The following is a 23,819-nucleotide window of genomic DNA, read 5'->3' as shown; positions in this document are numbered from 1 at the left end:
AGACCTCAGGGAATGAGAGAGTGTGGCAGAGGGACAGAGGATAGGCACTGTGGTGTCAGAAAACCCCCGGCATGCATCATGGTTCCACTAGAGTATTTGTGTGATACTCAGCAATTTAGGCTTTTTATCCCCAGCCTCCTCATCGGTTTAAAATAGTGAGAACATATGTTAAAACACAGAGGTGTTAGGGAACGAAAGGAGTATGCTTAGCACCTCCTTGTCACATATAAAGCACTCACCCGGAGCAACATTCACCGCGCTAGCATAACAGGTTAGACAATTTAGCAGGAAAAACAGGTAATTGTGCACAGCTACCATTCGTAGAAGAAACTCTGCTAAAATAAGTACCAGCGTTTTAAAAAAATGTTGATTTTGGGAGAGAGTGCATGCACGCACGGGGGACAGGGGTAGAGAGAAACGGAGCTGGAGGATACAAAGCAGGCTCTGCCTGTTCATGCAGAGCCCAGTGAGGGGCCCCAACTCACTAACAATGAGGCCATGACCTGAGTCAAAGCCAGATGCTTAGCCAACCGAGCCACCCAGGAGCCCAAATACAAGATTTTTAATTTGTGTTTAAGAGATAAAAGCAATCGTGGCTTTATTAACTGGAAATGCTAAGAGCTACTACTTTTTTAAAAATTTAGTAAATTAATTATTTCAGTTACCCTGTGAGGGCCATGATATTATTCCAAAATACATATGAGGAAACTGAGTCTAAGAGAATTCCAGAGACCAACTGCCAAAGGAAGTAGCAATAACAGGATTTGAACCTTAGTCTGCATAAGTTCAAAACGCATCATCTTTTTTAATATAAATAATTTGCCAACTTCTTTCAATATTACCAAGAGACATTGAGTATCGAAAAGAGTAGCAAATATTTAAATAATGTTCCTGGAAGAGAGAAGGTTAAACCCTCTATGCCACTGTCTATTTTCCTGTGAGAGGGAATATATAAACAAAGATATGGACACAAATACAGGTATACATACAGGTTTACGTACTGGTGTGGCCACTCTGAAAAACAGTACGGAGGTTCCTCAAAACATTAAAAATAGAAGCACTCTATGATCCAGCAACTGAACTACTAGGTATTTATCCAAAGATCTCAAAACTGCTGATTGGAAGGAGCACCTGCACTCCAATGTTTATAGCAGCACGTTCAACCCTAGTCATATTATGGAAAGAGCCCAAATAGACTGATGAGCGGATAAAGAAGATGTGGTGCATACATAGATACAATGGAATTTTACTCAGTAATCAAAGATCAAAAATCTTGCCATTTGCAATAACGTGGATGGAACTAGAGTGTATTATGCTAAGCAAAATAGGTCAGGGAGAGAAAGACAAATAGCATATGATCTCACTCATGTGGAATTTAAAAAACACAACAGATGAAGCTAGGGGAAGGGAAGCAAAAATAAGATAAAAACTGAGAGGGAGACAAACCTTTGAGACTCTTAAATACAGAAAACAAACTGAGGATTGCTGGCGGGGTTGTGGGTGGGGAATTAGCTATATGGGCAATGGGCATTAAGGGGGGCACTTGCGGGATGAGCACTGGGTGTTACATGTAAGTGATAAATCACTAAATTCTACTCCTGAAATCATTGTTATACTATATGTTAACTAACTTGTATTTAAATTAAAAAAAAATTTAAAAAGTACAGGTTTAGGTACATGAATTTTAAAATACATATTTCTAACTTGATGATGTGCTTATGGGAAGTTGACCAACCAATAAATGATTGCATTTTTAAACACAGCAAATGCCCAAAAAAGGCCTATTTCTTGCTGGATGTCAAAGAAAACATTCCCCTAAAAGATGGGTGCCTTCTTGTCAGCATATAAAACACAACAGTTCTAAGGAGACAACAATGCATAGCTATTTGTTACTCAGTAATTTCTTGAATATCCATGTCCTCTAGTTCTGTTTTAAAAGGCTAAATGGCTCTAAATCTGTCTGCTAGACTCATAAGGAACCATCATTGCTCTGGCTAGTCAGGAAATTTAATTTTCTACTCAAATTAACCAATTGTGCAAAGAGAGGGGAGAGCTGTTCTCCATAACCCAGTGAAGTGGGGTAGGCGTCGGGGGGCGGGGTGGTGGGGACAAGTCCAGGAAAGCAGAACAGGTGCTGAACAACGCAGTTGAGGATTCTTACATTCCCATGCCATGCAGCCAATCCACCTCCATTCATTCCTGAGTGGGGCTGGCCTTCTGAATCCCTCATCAACGCCCTGCTGTAAAATGCTTTGAAATAATATTCACCCCTTCTTTGGGTGGGACCATAGATGCCAAGGAATATGTGCTTGCCTGAAATCTATCAGAGGCACAGACATGTCCGTGTCATCAGATGCTATTTTATCTGTCCATCTCTCCAGGTAACTCAGCCTCTAATCTCCTTTAGCTTGCCTGAAAACAAAACTCTTCTAAGCTGGGCAGTTTTTGCTAAGGAGCTTCAAGCTTCCTCCATACCTGCCTTTCAAAGCAGTGATCATAATAAAAATAACAATAGCAGTAACAACAACAGTTAACTACGGCGATAATCATCATTTGATTCCCTGGGAACCAGAAGAGGCATTGGCAAATCTCCATGTTTGCATCAGTATATGGATAGATAAAAAAATGGGCAAAAATATGTGGCCAACCATAAACCTGGATTTTTAACCGGTTCTGCCAATTTGAGGTTCCTGCCACCATGGCATGAAAAGGTCCTCAGACCTCATCTCGAGCTGATTAAGACCCTCTCTCTGCTTTGGAAGTCTCTTCCCACCGCCACTATGGATTCCATATTTGAAGTTTATATGTGATTGTCCCAATATCTGAGACCTCACCCCATCCCCAAGGGCTCCTGACTTGGCATACTCCTGAGCCCCTTGTATGCTTCTTGCTGAAAAGAGTAGAAATCTTGTAAAGTCAAGTGTTAAAATTGGTCCCATCATTCAATTGGACGCATCTTACTCCCTTCATTCTGTCTCATGCTTGGAGATATGAGGCAAGCGGAAATTGCTCCTTTCTGTGTTCTTTCTGAGGAAAAGTAGTAAAAACATGAAACAGGACAGAATCATTATTCCACAAATATTGCCTGCGTTGATATATCGGCATCGCAATATAGAGCTATGTCATAACTTCAATATGTAGTCAGAAAATGAATGACCATGCACATTTATTTTTCTGGATACTTATTTCCCTTGTTTTCAATACTTGGCCCTTTGAGAGATACAATTCTCTTAGGCAAGTATGGGCATCCTGTATGGCTACAGCTTGGTGAACTTCTTCAGAGCTGAGAATGGACACCTGACCATTTTTCAAATCCCCAGGTGGGATTTTATCTTCTCAGAGATTGGGCTCTTTTGAGGGATTTTTTTTTCTATCTGTTTGAGATACGCTCTTCATTATCCTGAGTTTTCAAGTTGCTTGTATTAAAACCAGCTTTTCTGGATCGGAAAGGAATATTTTGCCCAAACTCTTTGGGGCACCAACTATTCTGTGAGTTTCTCTTGTAGCCTCACAGTTTCAGTGCCCCTGTGAGTAATGGAAATGTAACACATAAAAAAAAAAGTGGATAAATAAAACTTGCAGAAAGCTCACTTATCCAGAGTTTCCATGATTAAAGTAGTTGAAAATATATCCATTCACTGAGTTGGGATGAACTGACATCTAACTCCCAGTTTAAAAGGACAATTCTTTAAGACTGTATTCCTGTCTCTCTCCATCTCTTTCTCTTTCTCTCCTTCTCTCTCCCTCCCCCTCTCTTTCTCTATCTCTCCTCCAACAAACTTTCCTAAGATGATATTTGAAATCTACACTCAAACACATCATTAGCCATCACTTCACCCTTGGAGGCCAGTATACATGTTATAGATTTCCAGGGTTCTTTTGTAGCGTGAGCGTCCGCACTGTCATGTGGATGACTGGCAAAAGAGAAAAGAGGTACACAGCTCAACAGAAAAAAAGAATGGAATTGAACCTCATTTTTAAATAGGTAGAGAAACTTTAATAAAGAATCGTTTCATCTTGGGGCGCCTGGGTGGCTCAGTCAGTTAAGTGTCTGACTTCTGCTCAAGTCATGATCTCAGGGTTTATGGGTTCGAGCCCCGTGTAAGGCTCTATGCTGACAGCGCAGAGCCTGGACCTGCTTCAGATTCTGTGTCTCCCTTTCTCTCTGTCCCTCCCTCACTCATGGTCTGTCTCTTTCTTTCTCTTGAAAATAAATAAACATTTTAAAAAAAAAAGAAAAGAAAAAGAATTGTTTCATCTTGGGAAAAAATTCTGAGCAGGGCAAGTATAAACAAAAGGTTTTTTGTTTAAAGGCACCAATCCATATATGCTGACCTATCAGAAATGCTCATGAAGCGATACGAAGGTAATTTCAAAGCCAAACCCCAAAGACAGAAAAAAGATAAGGGTCTCTTAATGAACCGAGAGAGACAGTAGGGTCTCATGCTTCTAAAGTTCTTAGATATATATAATTCACTGCAACTGTCAAAGAGAAAGAAGACAAACTAGCAATACTTGCCCAACACTAGAAACAAATGCTGCAATCAAGCAAAGACACGTAGAAGAGGCACCCAAACACAGCAGAATGTATGCAATTTTGTATTTTCAGTCAGTGAGTTCTCTGAAAGGTGCAATAGCTCCATTCTTCTTGATTCCTGGCTCTGCGTATTGCACATAGCTCTTCATAGGTGTGTGTGAACACACGTGCCTGGGCATGTACATGCACACACTTACACACACACATTGTGCTCACCAAAATCCCTCGGTCCTGTGAGCTGATTACCAAAAGCAGCCACAAAGAATGTATTTTGTACTGATGAGCTTGTCATGTGCCGTAGCCCGTATGCCTTTTAAAAAAAGAAATACCTGGGGCGCCTGGGTGGCTCAGTGGGTTCAGTGTCCGACTTGGACTCAGGTCATGATCTCACAGTTCAGGAGTCTGAGCCCCGTGTCAGGCTCTGTGCTGCCTGGTTCGGATTCTGTGTCTCCCTCTCTCACTGCCTCTCCTCCACGAACACCCTATCTCTCTCTGTCTCAAAAATAAACACACAGTTTACAAAATCATAAAAGAAATACCTTATAGGACTGGAGGTGATATCAGGGTCACGAGCAGTCACTTGCCCAATCACGGAGTTTAGAGCAGCATTTTCGTGAACTTCGAGGAGGTAGGTAGGTGAAGAGAAGACAGGAGGCTCGTCAGCATCCTCAACAACAATTTTGACCGTTGTCGTGTCTTTAAAGGGGCCCCTGCCGCTGAAACGTGGGTCAATATGGACATTGGCTGCCTCTACCTTCAGCGTATAGGATTTTTTGGTCTCAAAGTCCAGAGGCTGTTAAGAAATGACAAAGATGAATGTTTCTCGATAATGACCACAGCAGCAAGAACAAATGAGTATAATGCTGACGGATGATAGTTATGTGCATTTAAGCCCATTTGCGAGCCTTAATGGGATCACTCTCCATTCCCACAGATTCAACCTGTAAATTTTACAGGCATTTATTGATATCTGTTTATTATACAAGCTCAGTGAATCTCATCTCCTATTGTTTTGTTTTGTTTTGCTCATTTCACTTGGAATTCACAAAATATTCACAGTCATGAATTGTGCCATCAAAATTTCACTTCAGAGTCATAATAAAATTTTACTAGTGGTGGCATGACCTGAATACCAATCAGCCAGTTAATCGGGCCTCTGCTGGTAGGAGATAAGGCGGCATCGAACACAATCTCTATCTGCGAAGAATATTTTATCATATCTGCAACAGTGTGTGAAATGTAAAGAACTAGAAATAATCATTGTTTAGTCCTAAGAGACATTATAAAGCATAATTTAGCACTAATCCCAACAAAGAGTGTGTTCTTATTTTGCTTCTAAAATAACCGCTGCTCTACTGATCATGTGACTAAAATGAGGTTTATTATTTTTTACGGTATTCTAAGAAGGTCTCTATTATAAGTTCTGGGCTCTGAAGCAGGTGGGCATATAAAGAAATATGTATGCAGATACATAGTTATCTGTGTTTATATTTAGAAGAAGAAAGGGTGAGAGCAGCATATATACAGATAACTAGGTCTGGCTGTGCCTCCACCAACCACTTAAAAGCAAAGTGAAATCACCTCACTGCGCTAGTACTGACAATACTTCTGACATATTAATTCTTCATTCCTTAAAAGCCCCTAAGACTTCAGCTAATGACCTGGATGAAGACAGGTAGGTAAAAGAAAATAGTTTCCCTAAATACTCAGAAACCCATCTGTATCAGAATCTTATATTGCATTCTTGGCAACTCGTAATAGTTCAGATTTCAAGAATAAACGTCCGTCAAGGTTCAGAGAGACAATTTAGGTGTGAGCTGCAATCCTTCACAATCTGCAATGCAGATTTTTAAGAAATAAATACGGAAGACAGGCAGGCATTAGTGAACTCTTTCAGAACCCCTGTGCAAGCTTAAATATGTAGTTTTATTTCAAAATTGGGTGTTGATTTTTCTACTTGAATTCAGTTCTAATGGGACTTGGCTTTTGGGGGAAATATTTTCTAGTAAACAAGGCATATACTCACTTCCCTGTCTATTCTGAAATTACTAGGCACATGTATGCACGAATAGATGATTCAACATCAGCATTTGCAAAAATTTGCCAATCACCCCTACTGTAACAACTTTGCAATTTTAAATTCTTCACAAACACTGTTAAGTAGAGCAGATTATGTTCTGTTTATCTCTTAGCTCAACACAATGACAAGGTATCCAAACACATCCCTAGTGTCCTTGGGATTTTATCAAATAGAAGACCCACAAACTGTAGATGTATGACTCCCTGTACATTGCTCTCTATAGTAAAATACACAGGTTTCTTGGTGTCAAAATATGTAGTATATAGTTCCATGTTTATGAATAACAGTGAATAAAACTATAACACACAGCTAATTGCTTCGGTTTATAAAAGCACCTTATGGTAGCAAAGGATGGCAGTTAATAACAACAATAAAAATGACATTAGGAATCATTAGCTAAGGAAAATGTGGCTCTCGGTTATTCAATAATTGACTCAAGCATAATTATACTGTACTCTATTTTAAACAAAAGTTTTTAAATACTTTCCAACTCTTAACCTAAACTCAAGCCAGGTAGAAAGCTAGTGTTGTTCTGAACACAGTTAAAATAAATGAAGCCATATTTTTTTTTGCTTAAAATTAATTTAAAAAATTAATTTTGTATACAAAAGTATGTCCAGGAAATTCCAGGATCGCAGTGTCATTATCTCTCCAACAGGAGATTTTAAGGGCATGGCCACTGGAACCAGATTCCTGTGGAACATGATCAGAGAATTAGATAGTACGCTTGGAGTCACGTGAATATAATGCTGACCAGACGGGCTCCCAACAGTGTGCTCTGTCATTTATCTTCTTATTCAAGAACAAACACATCTAATTAAAATTAATTTGTACTGTTTCATGAAGAAGATATGAAAAACAGCATTGAACAAAATACTCATGATGAGGATAAAAGGATATTTTTCCTTGCAAGTGTCCATGCCCATAAGATAATGAAATGTATTCTACACATTTTTTATGAATGTAGATGTCATGATGATAAATAAGTATAGAAACTACTGTACTGAATTTTTCACATCTATCACAAAAGAAATGGCTGCTGGCAAATGCAGATGCAACTGCCATACATTATCTGTACTATCCATCTAGGTATTTCTTTCTCTGGTGGTAGCCCCACATCCAGGAGCAAGGCAAAGATGAGCTTCATCTACCATAATGCTTGGACCTTCAATGCATGGTTTGGAGTATCCAATGGTAGCATGGTTGGTCCTGCCCTTCTAGCACCAGAGCTGACCAGAACAACGCAGGCTGACTGCCTGTTCTGTCCTTGAGTCTCCCTGAAAGCAGACCCTGTAATAAAAACTTGGGCATCTTCAATATATTTTGTGGAGATATTCCAGGAACCAGGAGTGTAGCCATGGGGCGTGCGATATAGATAAATATTAAAAGCCACAGAACTTGCCACCTCTGTGGGCACATGAATCTTTGTCCTATTGGGAGTCCTCTTAAGAACCACAGATAATATGCTTCTGAATAATGTCTTCAAAGAATAAGAATTGTCTACCAATCTATGTCCTTCATTGCTTGAGGGTGACCTTTTGAGTGTTGACTTCCCTTTGTGGCTGGGGTGCTCTTCGAAGGAAGTGAGAAGATTCCTCTAGGTTAGGGGAGAACACTGGGGCATAGATGAGGGAAAGGAATGGGTGAGATGGAAAGCTACCAACATCATGGTAACTGGTCACCACCCCTTTAGCTGAAATAGAAAGTGGGGCCAAGGGTATGAGGTGCAAAAAGGACTTTACTTCTTTATAGCTGAAGAAGTTAAACCTCTATCGATCCCAAGATTATGTCAGGGAGTCCACTCAACCCCTATAAACTTCAAAACTCAAGTTTCAAAGAAGTATTTGGAAGATGAACAAAATCTTCCTTAGCTTACCTTTCTTAGCCTTATAATGCCATCCTGGGCCTGGGCATCGGAAGTGATTTCAAAGAGTGCTGTTCCATCTCCATCAATGATGTCATAGGAGGACTGTGCATTTTCACCAATATCCTGATCGTTGGCCTTTACCCTCCCTATCGCGGTGCCAAGAACCACATCTTCTGGGACTGAGAAGTGATACAGACCTTAGAAAAACAAAACAAAACAAAACACAGAGCATTGCACAATTTCCATTTATTTAATAACCTATCCAGAAGGTATTTATTGGGTACACTATTTGTTCTGAGTCACCTACAGATATTAACAGTACAGGGATGGAAAAGACAAAAATATCCCTTTTGCTGCAAAATGTACAATCTTTTAAATGAGTCAAAGATAAAGCGTTCCCAGAAGAAGTGATCTCTCTTCGAGACTCTTCTGAGATATAAAACTTACTCAACTGTAAGTTTACCAAGCACATATTTGGAACAAATTTATATCAGGATATTAGTGAGTCTACGCAAATGTTCTCTCCAATTTGCTGTACAATCACACTGGCTGCCCAGGGGGATATTCATTGTCGCCCAACCTAAAATATTACACTAATTTTAGCACAGAAAGATGTAATGTGTAACACACTGAAAGTCACTTCTGAAGTTACCTTTATATTTACAGACTTGTAGACCATTTTTGATAAAATCCAATTACTGAACTTCTGCTGTGCCCTGCAGCAAGCTGTTCAGACACATGAAACAGTCCTCCTGTTACTAAAGTCCTCATTGCTCTGAAGACCAGAAATCACACCTCCAAGACTCTCTAGGCAAAATACAATTACAGTGTATGCTCATTCCCCTGTGGGGCCAGCAAAACGTGTCTAATTAGTGGTATCAGTCCCATTTTTACTCAAATCACTTAGGTTGGTGTATTGCTGTCACTCATTTCATTGGTGGAGGGAAGCGGCCATGACCCCTGGCCATTACCACTCCAGTGCACACCTGCCCGACGTCTAACTGCCAACTCCCACGTTTTCTTGCCTGAGGCTTTTTTCTGGCCTTCAGAACCCATTTTGCCCACTGCCTATCAGGCCACAACTATCAGAAAATTAATGACCTCACAGAAGCAGCCCTCGAAGACTCACACAACTTAGGATATAAAATCCCATGCTCCTCCCCTCTCTGGTAGGGTAACCTTGAGCTATTTCTTTTGTCTATTTTCAGTGTTTCGGACTTTCCCCAATGGGATAAAGCCCCAGTCCCCCACAGTCGTAGCTGGCTTGATAATGCGCATTATTGGCTCTCTGTCCTTCTCTCTCCCACATTCTCACTTCCCCACTGGCATTTCTTGGGATCGTCTCCAAGATAAACTACTTCTAATCAAATTCTTGTCTCAGTGCCTGTTTCTGGGGGACCCAAAGTCAAGGCAACCAGGAAGTTTCAGTCTCATTGCAACCAAAACAAGGGAATAAATAAATATTCAATGAGCTATAAAACAAAGGGAAAAATTAAATCTGGAGAACATTACCTAATTCTAGTTGGAACTCAGTCACTGAATCCCTTGGATAAAATAAGCTCATTCTACCCGATCTAACAAGATTATTTCGTATGATGGGTAAGGTTTTCTTCTAGCACTAGCACACTTTTATTTAATGATGAAATAAAAATGTCTCCTAGAATCATGAAATTATGGGACTGGGGAACAAAAATGTTTTCCAAATAGTTTTGCCATAAGGTAGGCACTAAAAATCCAGACATCCAACACAAGCCTCCCTATTCTCTCATAATTAGTGTAATGACTCCGTTTCCTTCAAACTTTATATTCCAGTTAAGGTTTGAGATGATCCCTCTAGGTAGGCGTAGTAAATAAATAAGCCAGCAAGGGGCTTCACCTTGCTCCTAGGCCTACATCAGGGAGCTTTGGGGAGTCAAGCAAATGGAACGTTTATCCATTCCTATTCTGCTCACTCATCATCACTATCAGTGTGATCATAGTTAATAGTTATTACCCCTAAGAAAGAGAATACTTTTGAAACTCACCTGCCACTGCTGAATTGAAACAATCATTTTTTGAGAAAGGAGAGTTGCATATTAAAGCCTTAACTATAGTGGCAACTGAAAAGGAAAGAAGAGAGCCAGGGATGGGAGAAATGATATTCTCCATTGTAATAATTTGGTTAAAAAGGGTTGCATAGTTATCTGATTTATGCATAGCCAGAAGTGAAAATTCTAAAATCCCTAATGAAAATGCATCCTTTCTGTTCCTTCTACTTTGGATTTTTTTTCCTGCATATAAATTCTCAAAGATACCTCAAATATATCATTTTCAATCCCCCCCATATCTGTCTCTCTCTCTCTCCCTCCCTACCCCTCTCCCGGCTCTTCTCTTCATCGGCACCTCGGTGGCTCAGTTGGTTGAGCAACCAACTCCTGGGTTTGACTCAGGTCATGATCTCACAGTTTGTGAGATCGAGCTCCACATCAGGCTCTATGCTGACAGTGCAGAGCCTGCTTGGGCCTCTCTCTATTTCTCCTTCTCTCTCTGCCCCTCCCCTACTTATGCTTGCTCATGTTCCCGCTCTCATAAACAAACAAACAAACAAACTTTAAAAAATCCTCTTACACAAGTGGTTCTCCTATGATATTCCCTGAACCAGCAAATAGCACCAGCAGGCACGCAATCTCATTGTAAACATGTGAAAACTCACTTCCTCAACTGAAAATACAAGGTATCCTTAGTGTGGTTATCTTAAGGATCTAGCACACCCACACACCTTTCTCCAGCTCCACAGAGACCACCCTAGCTTGCTAGCTCTGCCATCACTTCTTACAGGAATGTTTATGCACACCCTTTAAGGGGCTGCAGGGTGGAGAACACATTGGGAAAAGGCCAGGTTTCATTTTCTGTGATTTCCCTGGATCCCAATTCTATTACTTAACCTACAATGCAGAACGTTTTCATGTCTTCCCAGTGATCTTAATATAAAGATCATGATACTCAAAATGGTCTCCAAATCCAAGTACGGCTAACTGCTGCTTAACCTAACTCTTTAGACTCTGTGTTCCAATTGTCATAAGATTCTTTTTTTTTTTTAAGGTTATTTATTTATTTTGAGAGACAGTGGGGAAGGACAGTGAAAGAGGGAGAGGGAGAGAATCCCAAGCAGGCTCCGTGCTATCAGTGCAGAGCCCTTCACAGAGCTCACTCTCATGGATCCCATGAACCATGAGATAATGACTTGAACTGAAAGCAAGAGTTGGATGCTCAACTTACTGAGCCACCCTGGTGCCCCTGTTGTAAGATTCTTTTAATTCTCACCAAGGGCCATGTACCTTTCTTTCACGGGACTTTAGGATATCCTCTTTGTCCCATTGCCATGACTACCTCCTACCTCCCTGGTTTCACCTTTTTCCAACTAATTCCTAGCCATCATTAATATCTCAACTCAAGAGGCTCCATGCCAAAAAGGTCTTCACAACCCAGTGTCCGATTATTTGGATAAGTGCTCACAAGAAAATGGTTCTGTGGAGCACTTCGGTGGTTCAGGTGCTTAAGCATCCTACTCTTCATTTTGGCTTAGGTCATGATCTCATGGCTTCATGACACTCAGCCTCGCATTGCACTGGATGCACGGGGCCTGCTTGGGATTCTCTCTTTCTTCCTCTCTCTCTGTGCTTCCCCTGCTCATGCTCAATATTTCTCTCTCTCAAAATAAATACATAAAAACAAAAGCAACAAAGTGTTCTGTGAAAGTACAAAAAATTGGAAAACAATGATTGTCTCCCCGATTCATGGATGGTGGATGCCTCGAATTTTGTTGAGATGCTTCTGAGGCCGAGCCTCGCTTTATTAGGCATGAGTAGGGTCAGTGATCACCGGGGGGTGAAGGAGCCACAGGAAGTCACAGGAAGGCGTGTCTACTTTTGCAGCAAGTATACAGTGCACTGCATACCTGCTGTCCCCACCTCAGGCACTGCAGATGTGGTTCTTTTATACAAGAGAGAGGGACTATTGATAGAGCACTATCGGAGGTGCATTTTAATTACTCTTTCATGCTCACAGAACAGAGAACTAAGCACACATCTTGCAGTCAGGCACCCTGGTTCTAATTCTTAGCTCCACTATTTACTAAACATGTAATATTTGAAAATGTTCTCAACTTCATTAAAATCTGTAAAACGAGAATATACTTATTACCAAAATGACAGGAGAGTTGGTTATTTCATATATATATGTAAATACATATATACATATATACACACACACACATACTGGCATACCTTGCATATAATAAGCATTCAATAATTGCTGTCAGGTTTTTGGATGTTGCTAAAAATTAGAAAATAAATTCAAATGAAAACATTGTTCTTAGATATTCACCCAGTGCAGGGAACAAACTTACTTTGGGCAAATTTCGGAGGATTGTCATTTACGTCGGTAAGGGTCACTGTAAGTGTTGTGGTCCCAGACAGGCCACCAGAGTGTCCACCCATATCTTTGGCTTGAATAACAACCAGGTATTCCTCCTTGGCTTCTCTGTCCATGTTGGGAAGGGCAGTTTTTATAATTGCTGAGGGGGGAAAAATGGGAGAATGACTTTCAGGAAGACAGCTCATTCAGAATGAATGTGCGCATCTCTATTATCTCTCTCTCTCTCTCTCTCTCTCTCTCTCTCTCAAGGGCACGTACGCACCCACCCACACACACACACACACACACACACACACACATGTGCCTACATAAAGTCCCCACTCAGATAATCTGTTTTCTTTTGCCTTTTAACTGGTGTGCATCAGTGATGCCAATACGGAGAAAGACTTTAGTCACAGACATTAGTGGCTAACTTGCAAAAATACATTTTATAGTGTATAAAAAGGAGAACTTGCAAAAATATACATTAGAAAGTAAACTGAATGGCACACTGTTGCCTACCAAATTAAAGTATAAATCATAACATAGCCTCATCTACCCAGGAAAACCCTGGAAGTAAAAGACTCTTACAATTTATCACAGACTCCAATTCCCTTATAAGAGGAGTAAATACATAAATAGCTTGAAGGCTCTGAGGTCAAAGATAAATTATTCTGAAGCTCACAAATACATCAGAGGGGTGAATGAAATAAATGCATTATTAGAATCAACTCAGATGAATAAAACACCAATCAGAATTAACGTAGGCAAGTGTCTAAATCCAAAGATACTATTCTACATTTATATTTTAATTGGTTAGCTACATTTTCTCTATTATAAAAATAATACAAAATTTAGAAAAAAATTAAAAAGAGAGAAAAGAGAAAGGAGGTAAAACATAAGATCACACAAAATAACATAATATTGTCAGTGCTAAAATGTTAGCATTTTTCCTTCTGATATATTTTCAGGGTTTCATCCATCTGCTTCTTTATGTGTTTCACCAGTAATTTAATATTCTTGTTAAAGATGCAAAATTTGGGTAGATGCTTCTTAAGTTATTTTGAAAATCCTTATTTAGCCCTCTCCTTACTCTCATACCTCTTTTTATAGATAAATATTGCTAACATTTTCATGCATATCATTTCAGAGCCATTATAAGTATGTGCATACAAATGTGTATATATGCATATAAACATTTAACCGCAAATGTGGTCATGATATAGGCACTGTTCTGGGACTTTTTTTTATCACAGAATAGTTATCTTTGAGATCTCTTTTGTTTGTTCATTAGCATCTAGGGGTCCAACTCATTACTTCTTTTAGCTGCATGACTGTTCACTTATGAACACAGTATCAGTGAAGACTGCCGTTATATCCATAGTGAGGACACTATATTTTTGTCTGCGTGCTGCAGTTTTGTTTAACTCTGTGTCATAAAACGCCCCCTACCATATTGCTAAAAGCCCATAATAAAAATTATTGTGACTAGCCCAAAACATTCCTGTTGAATAAATATGAGTTATGTCTCTGGCCCAAGTAGAAGAAAACTATCTGGAATAAAGAATTTCCCCTCCATTTCTAACCCCAGGGATATCATTTCATGTTCAATTCAAATTGAGGATGGGACACCACCTGGCCGTTTCTGAAGCTGTAATCCTGGTGGTTTTTCTGGTTTGTTTTGTTTTGTTTTTAATTCTTATGATCTAATTAAATCCTCTGTAAAATGTTTGCAAGGAGTTCAAGTCCCTGAATTACTCGAGGAGCAGGCGAGGCACACGAGTGCCCAGGGAAATCTAAGCCACCCAGACAGCGTGCAGGCCCTAGGGGGAGCTGGGAGTTCTGATGTACTTTATTACACCTTGGAATCACTTTTATATCCAGGATTCCCACTCAGGGAGCACTAACTGGATAACCCTGCTTATTTGGAAACACTGACAGTAACATAATATCTTTCAATATAATGGGTGTTTCAAGATTTGATCACATCAAAATATAACTCAATATATCATACTTATAGGATTATAGACAAAAACAGAGAGAAAAGAAAAATAGAAATATAATAATCACTAAGACTTAGATTACTGTGAGGGAAAACATGAGCTAAGACAACAACAATAAGGAATAAAACCTCATCAATAGCAGGATGAGATGCCAATATGACTACTCTGCTGTGGAATTATATTTAATAACTTAGAATGTCGTCATTATGTGCCCAACTTAGGAGGAAGGAATAGAAAATTGTTTTACTCTTATGATATTTACATGAGTGTGTGTAACGTTTAGGTACCATCACAATCTAAGTTCATCATAAACTAAAGTCATCCATTGGACTTTGGAGTTTAATATATAACACCTAATAATCAGAAGAAACTGATGTAATTCCCAAGGAAGGCAACATTTTTCCCCCAAAGAAGTGAATGGGTTGAAGTCTACCCATGAGTCCTTTCAGGTTACTACAGTGGAATAATTTTTACAATTCCCTCAGAGTCAGAGAAGCTTGGTATGTATTATTCTCATCATTTTTTTAAATACCTCATGAGTGTAAATTTAAAAAAAAAGACTGTGACGTCTCTCAGACATTTGGAATTAAAATAGTCTTGAGGCTTAGTTAAAATCAGCATACCTGGGCTAATGTGTATGAGTTATATCAAAATATGAGCTAAGTATCATAATGGAGAGCCTTGCTTAAATGGGACAAAAAGAGCTCCAGGGTCTCCACCTGTGTTTACGCCTTCCCCCAGAAAGGGAAGCAGTTTCACACTACCTTATATACAGATCTATTGACAAGTTGGGGTCCCCTTATAAATGTTCCTTCATAATGACATCCAGCAAGTTTAGTTTCTCATGTTCTTCTCACACTTATTACCTTCATTACCATGAACAAATTATTAAACTCATCAGGATTCAGTATCTCGCCCTGTCGAATGGTGATAATAAATCAGCCTCCCATTGTGGTTATGCTAAGATTATGTGAGATAATTCATGTACAGTTCTCGGCATACACTAGTTATCCGACTATGTTACTTCCCTTCCCCTTTTTCCTTCCCAACCAGAATTTACGTAATGCCTCTCTAGATAGTGGTTAGAGCGCTGAACAGTCCCCAACTGCCCCTCCATATCCACTTTCCAGCATCTCCTAGCTATTCTTGGCATGGGAGAGTAACCTTTATCGATTGCCTCAATGAACTTCCTTACTTTCTGACTGCATTAGATTGAACCAACATACATTGCCCTATGAGACTGTGAGGATGTAGGAGGGGGAAGTTCCTGACTCTCCAAATATCACAGTCACATGTCGCTAAAACAAAACTCTAGTGTCCAATAGCTGCCTCAATCCCTTGTTCGATTGGATCTAGGGCTGATGATGGCCCTCCTGCTGCTAGCTTTGGGGTGCTCTGTTATCCTTTGATGGTCTCTCTTAACCTGGCTGATGGTCTCCCTTAACCTGGCCAAACTTTTGTCAATAGTTCCTTCATTAAACTCTCCTCAATCACCACATTTCTGCCAAAACCCTATAAAATGTAGTCAGCATACCGGTTCGTTATTCAAATATCAAACATGTTTCCAGCACATCATTCTTACAGACATCTACAACTCGAAGTGTACTTCAATATAATAACACATTGTTGTCCAAAGGACTGTTCCTTGAGACAGCAGGACAGGCTGTTTTCTCACGAGTAAAAAGTGAGTAATAGCTACTCAGTTAAGTGAATTGCTTAAGATGACCCAGCCAGAAAGCTGTACCCAGAAGTCTTCACATGTTCTTTTCTTAGACATTAGGAGTGGGTTTTCTGATTTCTAGGGCAAGCAAGGAGTCACCACAGGTTTTCTTTAGGGCACACAGCATACTTACCTGGCTTTGGTGCAAACTGTATAATGAACGGCTCTTGCTTGCTGACCTGCTGCCAGTCTCAATCTCCTAACTAGCAAGGACTCACTAGAAAATTCAAGACAGAATTTCTAGAGCGTTTTTCCTGCAACATGGTGGCCAAAAAGGCAAGCTAGGAAAAACCCCAAGTGCCCTCAGCCTCCCATTTTTCTCTTTGCATAGGGGTATCGCTACACTTGTCACTGAACCTTTTTTAGAATTCTTCTTCAAAAGGAAGATCATGTCACCTACATAGATGTTGCAAGATACTGATAAACTCCTAAAATAGAAGCTTAAAATTGCCTCAAAAGTTCCCTCTACTTCAGCCCTGAATTATATCCTTTGGTTCACATGTTCTCCTACACTTTAGGCTGTTTCTTTAATTGACAAAGAGAACTTTATTTTAAAAAGCATTATTTGGTATCAAATAACCACCTTGCAAAGAGCAGAAAATATAGTCAGTTCTCTTTCCTCTCAGATTTGAAGAGTCAAAAATTCTGACCTATGATACTCAAAAATGACTGAAATCCTCAGTTAAATGGCATTTTTATTCAGTTTCAACTTTGATTTTAAAATAGCAGATAGGAGATCCCTAAATCCTTCCTGCTAAAATAAACCAACTTAAAACACCTTTGATGGTGTTAATTTCAAATAATTTCTCATTCCCCAAGACAAGAATTGTGTCCCTCTTTTTCTACCAAAGTGGTCAAGCAAAATTAGGGCTCATGCCTTTCTACATGCTCATAGTCACACATTTTCAATGTACAACAATGTCTTCAGAAGCTTAAACATTATATTTAAATTTCCATGATATCAGTTTGGCAACAAATGAGAGTTTTCAATTTTATGGCAAGCCGTATCACAAAATACTTTCTTCTGGGGTAGTGAAACTCATTGATGTAGGCATTTGATAAATAGTCTCACAAAAAGAGAAAATCAACTTGGTTAAACATGGTAGTATCAGGATTGACTTACAGTTGACATGATTAAGAACATTTCATCTTTTGGGGCTCTTGGATGGCTCAGTTGGTTAAGTGTCTGACTCTTGATTCAGCTCAGGTCATGATCACAGGGTTATGGGATCGAGCCCCATGTCAGGCTTCATGCTGACTCCTCCTGCCCCTCTCCCCTGCTTCTGCACTCTCTCTTTCTCTCTCTCTCAAAATAAATAAAACTAAAAAATAATCATTTTTCTTTAAGTTTTATAAATTTACAACTCAGTAATGGTTCTAGTATTTCTACTTAGACCCTTTACCTCATTACCCTTGGATAAACCATGGAACATCTCTGTGAAAAACCTTTTTCTTTTCCTTGAAAAAATAGGTTTGAAAAGAAGAAACACACACACACACACACACACACACACACACACACACACAAATTGGTGTTTAGGAGGATGAGCCTGTCCTGCTAGATTCTCAATAGCATTAACAATAAAGTAAATTCAGAAAAAAGGTACATAAATCATCACAGTTTAGAAGAGTTTCCCTCAAACTTCATTTTGAAAATCTAATCTAATTGGAAAATCCATGAGAATTAATGAGAACAATATATTCTCCATGAATTTAATTCAGTGGGGATTTGGAAGCTGACACTGGAGAGTAGGGTCAGAAGGTTTGGGATGGGAGTTAAAGCCTGGTTAAGAGAATTAAGAAGGAAGAGGGGGAATCATCTTGCCCTGAACCTGGTATACGTTACCCTGCTGTGAATAGATTTTCCTGTATTTAAAATACATGATTTTATCTTAACTTTGTTCAATCATATGGAGATTTCCCTGTTGCAGTAGTTTAAAAATTTAAGTCCTGGGCTGGCCTTACGTTCTTCCTAAGTGCTAAACAGCTGTTCCTTCTGTCTCATTATCCAGGGAGTATTTCTGACTAGAATCTAATGTCAGTCATCTCAAAAATTTGAAACGTGTGTGTGTGTGTGTGCGTGTGTGTGCGTGTGTGTTTCCCATTGTCTTTGATGTTATCATTTGAGAAGCATTTTGTAGCCGTCACGAAGACTTCTTTTTATAATTTCTGTGGTATCACCAGATTGAGAGGCTTCATGAGAAAGGCAAGGAGATGCTGATTAACTCCTTTGTCATTCTGAAGTCTGATTACTGTAATTCACTCTTTGTGGGTCTCCCAGATTGTGTCCTACAAAGATTGCAGTTGATATAAAATGCTGCGCTAGACTCCTCTTTTGAATAAGACTTGTTGAACACATTATCCTGCTTATAAAACCACTAGCTTTGTTATTCTCTCTTGCCAAACTCTTGCCAATTCAATGTACAATCATCATTTTACTATATGTGAAAAAAAGTCTCTCATTTATGAGATTAAGTGGTACAAATCCACTGGGGAAAAGTTCCTTTTGGGGACCATATATTGCACCCACGCTTTCTGGTCTACCATGTGATTTGTACTATACACTACCATGTATGAAGGGTAAAGGATATACAATAGGAGATGCATCAACATATGTCCACCTTATCACTGAATAACAGCTTCAATAACTGTAATAATGTCAACCTTGCGCAGATATACCACAAAGGAAAAAGCAAATCATTAGAAAATTTTTTAGCCTCCGCAGGGTTCAAAAATGAACTCTACAAAGGGGCACCTGGGTGGCTCAGTCAGTTAAGCATAGACTTTGGCTCAGGTCATGATCTCGAGGTTCCTGAGTTTGAACTCCATCTTGAGCTGTCAGCACAGAGCCTGGAGCCTGCTTCGGATTCTGTCTCTACCCACCCCTCTCTCTGCCCCTCTCCCGCTCATGCTCTATCTCTCTCTCTCAAAAATAAACACTATCATTTTTTTAAAAAATGAATTATACAGGGTTCATTCACTTTTCCTTGTGACTACAACTTTGAATTAGCTAGAAAGGTGATGTTAGATAGACAGATGATAGGTAGATGGAAAGATAGATGACAGAAAATAGATAGATTGATAGATGGATAGGCAGACAGGTACAATGGTATGGATCTGGAAAAACTGGATTTCTCATGGATTGCTGGTGCTTTTGTAAAATATCACAACATAAGTGTAAAGCTAATGAGTTAAGTGTATCAGGAATCAAAAGCTTATTTTTATACTTTCATCTGGTATTTTTAAAACTAAGAATTTATTCCAAGGAAATTGTAAATTTTCCTTTTCCAGATATCTTAAATATTTAGATTAAGATGCCCACTTTTTATATGATTTTTTTTAAAAAGTCAAGCAATTTAAATATGCAACAGTAGGAAAAACTTAGTTACTGGTTCAGGTTATAAAGATCAAAGGTATACAATGTTAAGCAGATGTTTAAAAATTATGTTATATAAATTCCACAGCAACATAAAACATAACAATTCTCAAATTTAAAAAAGAATACATGAAATGATTATTCTATACTATAATGGGGTTATAAAATTTGGCAAAAAAATATAAACAAAGGTAACATGATGTGTTTTTATGAAGGAATTAAAGCTTGCTCCCTCTCTCAAATTTCCCAGTACTTTGTAATGAAAAACATAGGACTATAGGTATTAGAAAATGAGCTCTGGGGTTATACAGAAGAGAACTTATTTTGGTATGAGATTACCAAAAATGTGATCTTGGGTAAATCACTAAAACCCAATTTCCTGAGGCTTACCGGTATTATAGGTTATTAACTGTCATATTATGAGTTTTAAGTTGTTATTACATGAAAAATTAAAAAGCCAATGTCTTACTTTATATATATACATATATCTATGTGATATCCTCACATAGATATATGTAAATGTATGTTTTTACATTTATTTTTACATATACATATCTCATTTATGTATATGTATATATACCCATATGTACACTCAGTTATATATATATATACATGAAATTTTGTATTTACATTTTATAAATACACACATAAACACATGCATGTATGTAGATAAAAATTAGGTATTAGCTTAGTAATAATAATTAAAATAAACTTACATTATTTAAAAATTAGAAACAAAGTGATATATTCAGTGATCCTACAATGTATGAACATCCCTCATCAACTTCAAAATAGTAATGTCCCCACAGTGCTTTCCAGGTGACCGACAAAATTTACTTTTTTTGCATTCAAATCTCTACTACATAGAGTTGTACCCTAACTCATCTTTTACCATACCATTCCACACAGCACATGCCCTTGATTACCCAGCTACTTACCTGTCTTCGTATTTTTCCAACAGACTTTAGCACCTTCACCATTCTGTGTGGATAATGCAGCCTGGACCACCCTTGCCCTTTCTAGACCTCTTAACATTCCATCCACCTGTTCAGGCCCAGCTCTGACGTTTCTGAGGCTGACAAGCCTTCCCAGGTAGCACTAACTGCTCTCTTCCTTTTGATCTTCTGCACCTTTGCTAGCCACTTTCTCAAAGCAGTAACTTTCATGTCTCTTCTTCTCTTTATCACTTCCCCTAGGATTTTAACCTGTGCTGATAGTAAATCACCATAGACAAAAAGCATGCCTCATTCATTCCCATGCCCAGAATCAAACACAATTCCTGCACATAATAAGCATGCACAAATGTAGGAGAGACGATAATACAAGGGGAAAGAAGAGAAGGTAGAAGAGAGTGAAGACGGAGGAAGAAAGACAAATAGAAAGCAAAACGTTAATTGGGGGTTGTTCCGAGTTGTTCTGGGAGCTCAGTGCTAGACTATAGAAGCACTCAATATTAATAATTGTCATGTCTCAGGGAACCAGAGGCATTATTTTAAAGTCTTGTCACCTTCAAGGCTCAATGGAGGCTCAAGGACTACTCCATTCCATTCCAAGGGTCATGATCAGTTTGCCAAGAGGAGGCACCTAACACTTCACTGAATGCTGGCGAGGAGAGTCTGTCATTCAGATTAAAGAACCCAGGTGTTTTCACTGCTTCTCTAGATATTTTACCTATTTTGAAACTGATACTTGTATTTATTAAATGCCTCAGTATAAATTTGTGGAATAGTGTTCTATTTCAGATATCCTCAGGGTTACTCAGAAAAAGGGATGATGCTAATGAGCTCTGCATCCTGTAACATTTCATATATATTTGTGTGTTTGCATATGTATATATTTATACACATATATATGCATACATGTATCAAGAGAGAGAGAGACCGGATTTTTCCTAAAATAATTCATAGGAAAACGTACTTAGAAATCTACTATCACATGAATATTAGGGATTATGAATATGGTTCAGCAATGGAAAAGGTCAAGGCCAGTTCATAACAGACTGTGGCAGGACAAAGGCCCAAATGTGGGTCTCTGAAATTTTAGTTATGTGTTAATAATATACTCTCCTTTTGCCAAAAAAAATCTCCATGTAGTGCTTTGTAAGACATTTGTCTAACAATCATCTCTGATGCTATTATAGCATCTTAACGTGAATCTGTTTGACAGGCGTGACTTATTCACATAGATTTAATATATTAACCTCTACTTGACCTTTCACATTTGTGTTTGAAAGCTGTTACTAGAGAACAGCAAACTTGAAAGCTTTAAATCAGAAAACTGAGAATCATTCAAGTATCTCAATACGTACAAATTGCTTCCTTATATGTGAATTTCCTGTCTTGTAAAGCAGCGCATTCTTTGACTAAATAACTATAACTTCTGAATTACCCCACTCTGTGGATCACAGTGATGTCTACACCTATTTCCTTATGGAAGGACATATAAAATAGTTGTAAGCGAATTAACAATGATGCCTCGTCTCAATATTTTGAGACACACTGTGCATGGGGACTTTACTGTACGGACTGTCCCTTCTCTAGCTCTTCTAATAAATAATTCTGCACAGGCCCCCATTTGCAGCATCAACACATGGCTAGCCAATAAATGATGTTGCTCAAATTGCCAATTCTCAGTTACACTGTAATACTTGCAATTATTCCTATTCAGAATTAAGGTGAAACTTCTTTTCCCCTAAATGAAAACACTTCCAGGGACTCCTCAATCAAGGGGAATTATTTCCGTGAAGAGCATGATGGCACTATTCTTTCCTTAAGCCATAATTCCAATAACTAATTATACGTATAATAAGTATGGGTGGTTTAAAAAAGCAAAGTGAAAGGCGCTAAAAAATTGGATGCTTTCTCCCAGCAATTGGAAACTTAAGCAGATGAGAATGGCAGGGTTGTGGAGTGGATAAAGCACAGGCTTTCCAGTTGCCTACCACGAAATAGAGCCAGCAGTGAGACCTGCATCTAACTACACTGAGGCCACTCTTTTCAACCCAGAACTTCAGTCTCCTCATCTAGAGAACAGAGATGGTAACACCTACCAGACGTTATATGAAATAGCATCACAGAGCATAAAACACACTCAAACAAATTCTAATGGAACTGATACAATCTTTAAATGGTCCTGATTTCTCTCATGCATCATTGAAACTTTCTGGCCCATATGGATCAATAGCTGGCAATACAGTCATCAAGCACAATGTCCCATTTTAAGAACTCTGGATTTGAGATTGGACAATGACATTTCTGGGCCCTTCGCTTCCAACTGTTGTAAGTAACCTGATCAACTTTCTTGACATCTTTGAGCTCCTGTTTCCTCTTTGAGTTCCTGTTTACCTCACAGTTTTCTGTTGTTGTTTTATTTTCTTATAATATGATTAAGGAAGATAGGGCATGCAACATATTTAGGCAATAACAAATAGTAATTTGCTGATCACTACTACAACTCCCAGTTATACTGTATACATATATATATACATATGTATGTATTATAACTCTATCCAACTACACTGTTGCTAGATGACTGTGAGGATCACTCATAATAAAAATACTTCAGATCTTATTGAGCCTGCTTTGTGCCAAGTCCTACACAGGTACACCACCTGTGTGCAGATAAGGTGCTTGGTGCAGTAGCTGACAGAGTAGAGAGTCACCTGCCTAGCTACCATAATTATCATCATCACCTCTACATTCCATGAGCATAACTATTACAGCTCCCATGAAAACAAAGAAACATGAACTTTTGTGGTCTTGGCTAAATTATTTATCTTATGTGAGCTTCAACATGGCTGAAACAGTAATAGAGCTCATGCTTCTGTCAGCACTTCCCATTA

The 23,819-nt window shown here is 38.8% G+C and overlaps 1 protein-coding gene across 3 annotated transcripts in view; it reads right to left on the bottom strand.

Moving 5' to 3' along the window:
• CDH8 (cadherin 8) overlaps positions 1-23,819 on the bottom strand; it is a 366,110-nt gene that overhangs the window by 156,685 nt on the left and 185,606 nt on the right. For all 3 annotated transcript variants that reach the window (XM_029925787.1, XM_029925786.1, XM_029925788.1), the window contains 3 exons: positions 12,872-13,039; positions 8,494-8,681; positions 5,077-5,330 (listed from right to left, as the gene is read on the bottom strand). In XM_029925787.1, the coding sequence (XP_029781647.1) occupies positions 5,077-5,330; positions 8,494-8,681; positions 12,872-13,039 (610 nt within the window). The remainder of the gene's footprint in view (positions 1-5,076; positions 5,331-8,493; positions 8,682-12,871; positions 13,040-23,819) is intronic.

The sequence above is a fragment of the Suricata suricatta genome, chromosome 16 (assembly GCF_006229205.1).
Source record: "Suricata suricatta isolate VVHF042 chromosome 16, meerkat_22Aug2017_6uvM2_HiC, whole genome shotgun sequence".
Classification (NCBI taxonomy): Eukaryota; Metazoa; Chordata; class Mammalia; order Carnivora; family Herpestidae; genus Suricata; species Suricata suricatta.
Note: the sequence above shows the minus strand (reverse complement) of the source record. Positions and strands in the feature narration are given on the sequence as shown.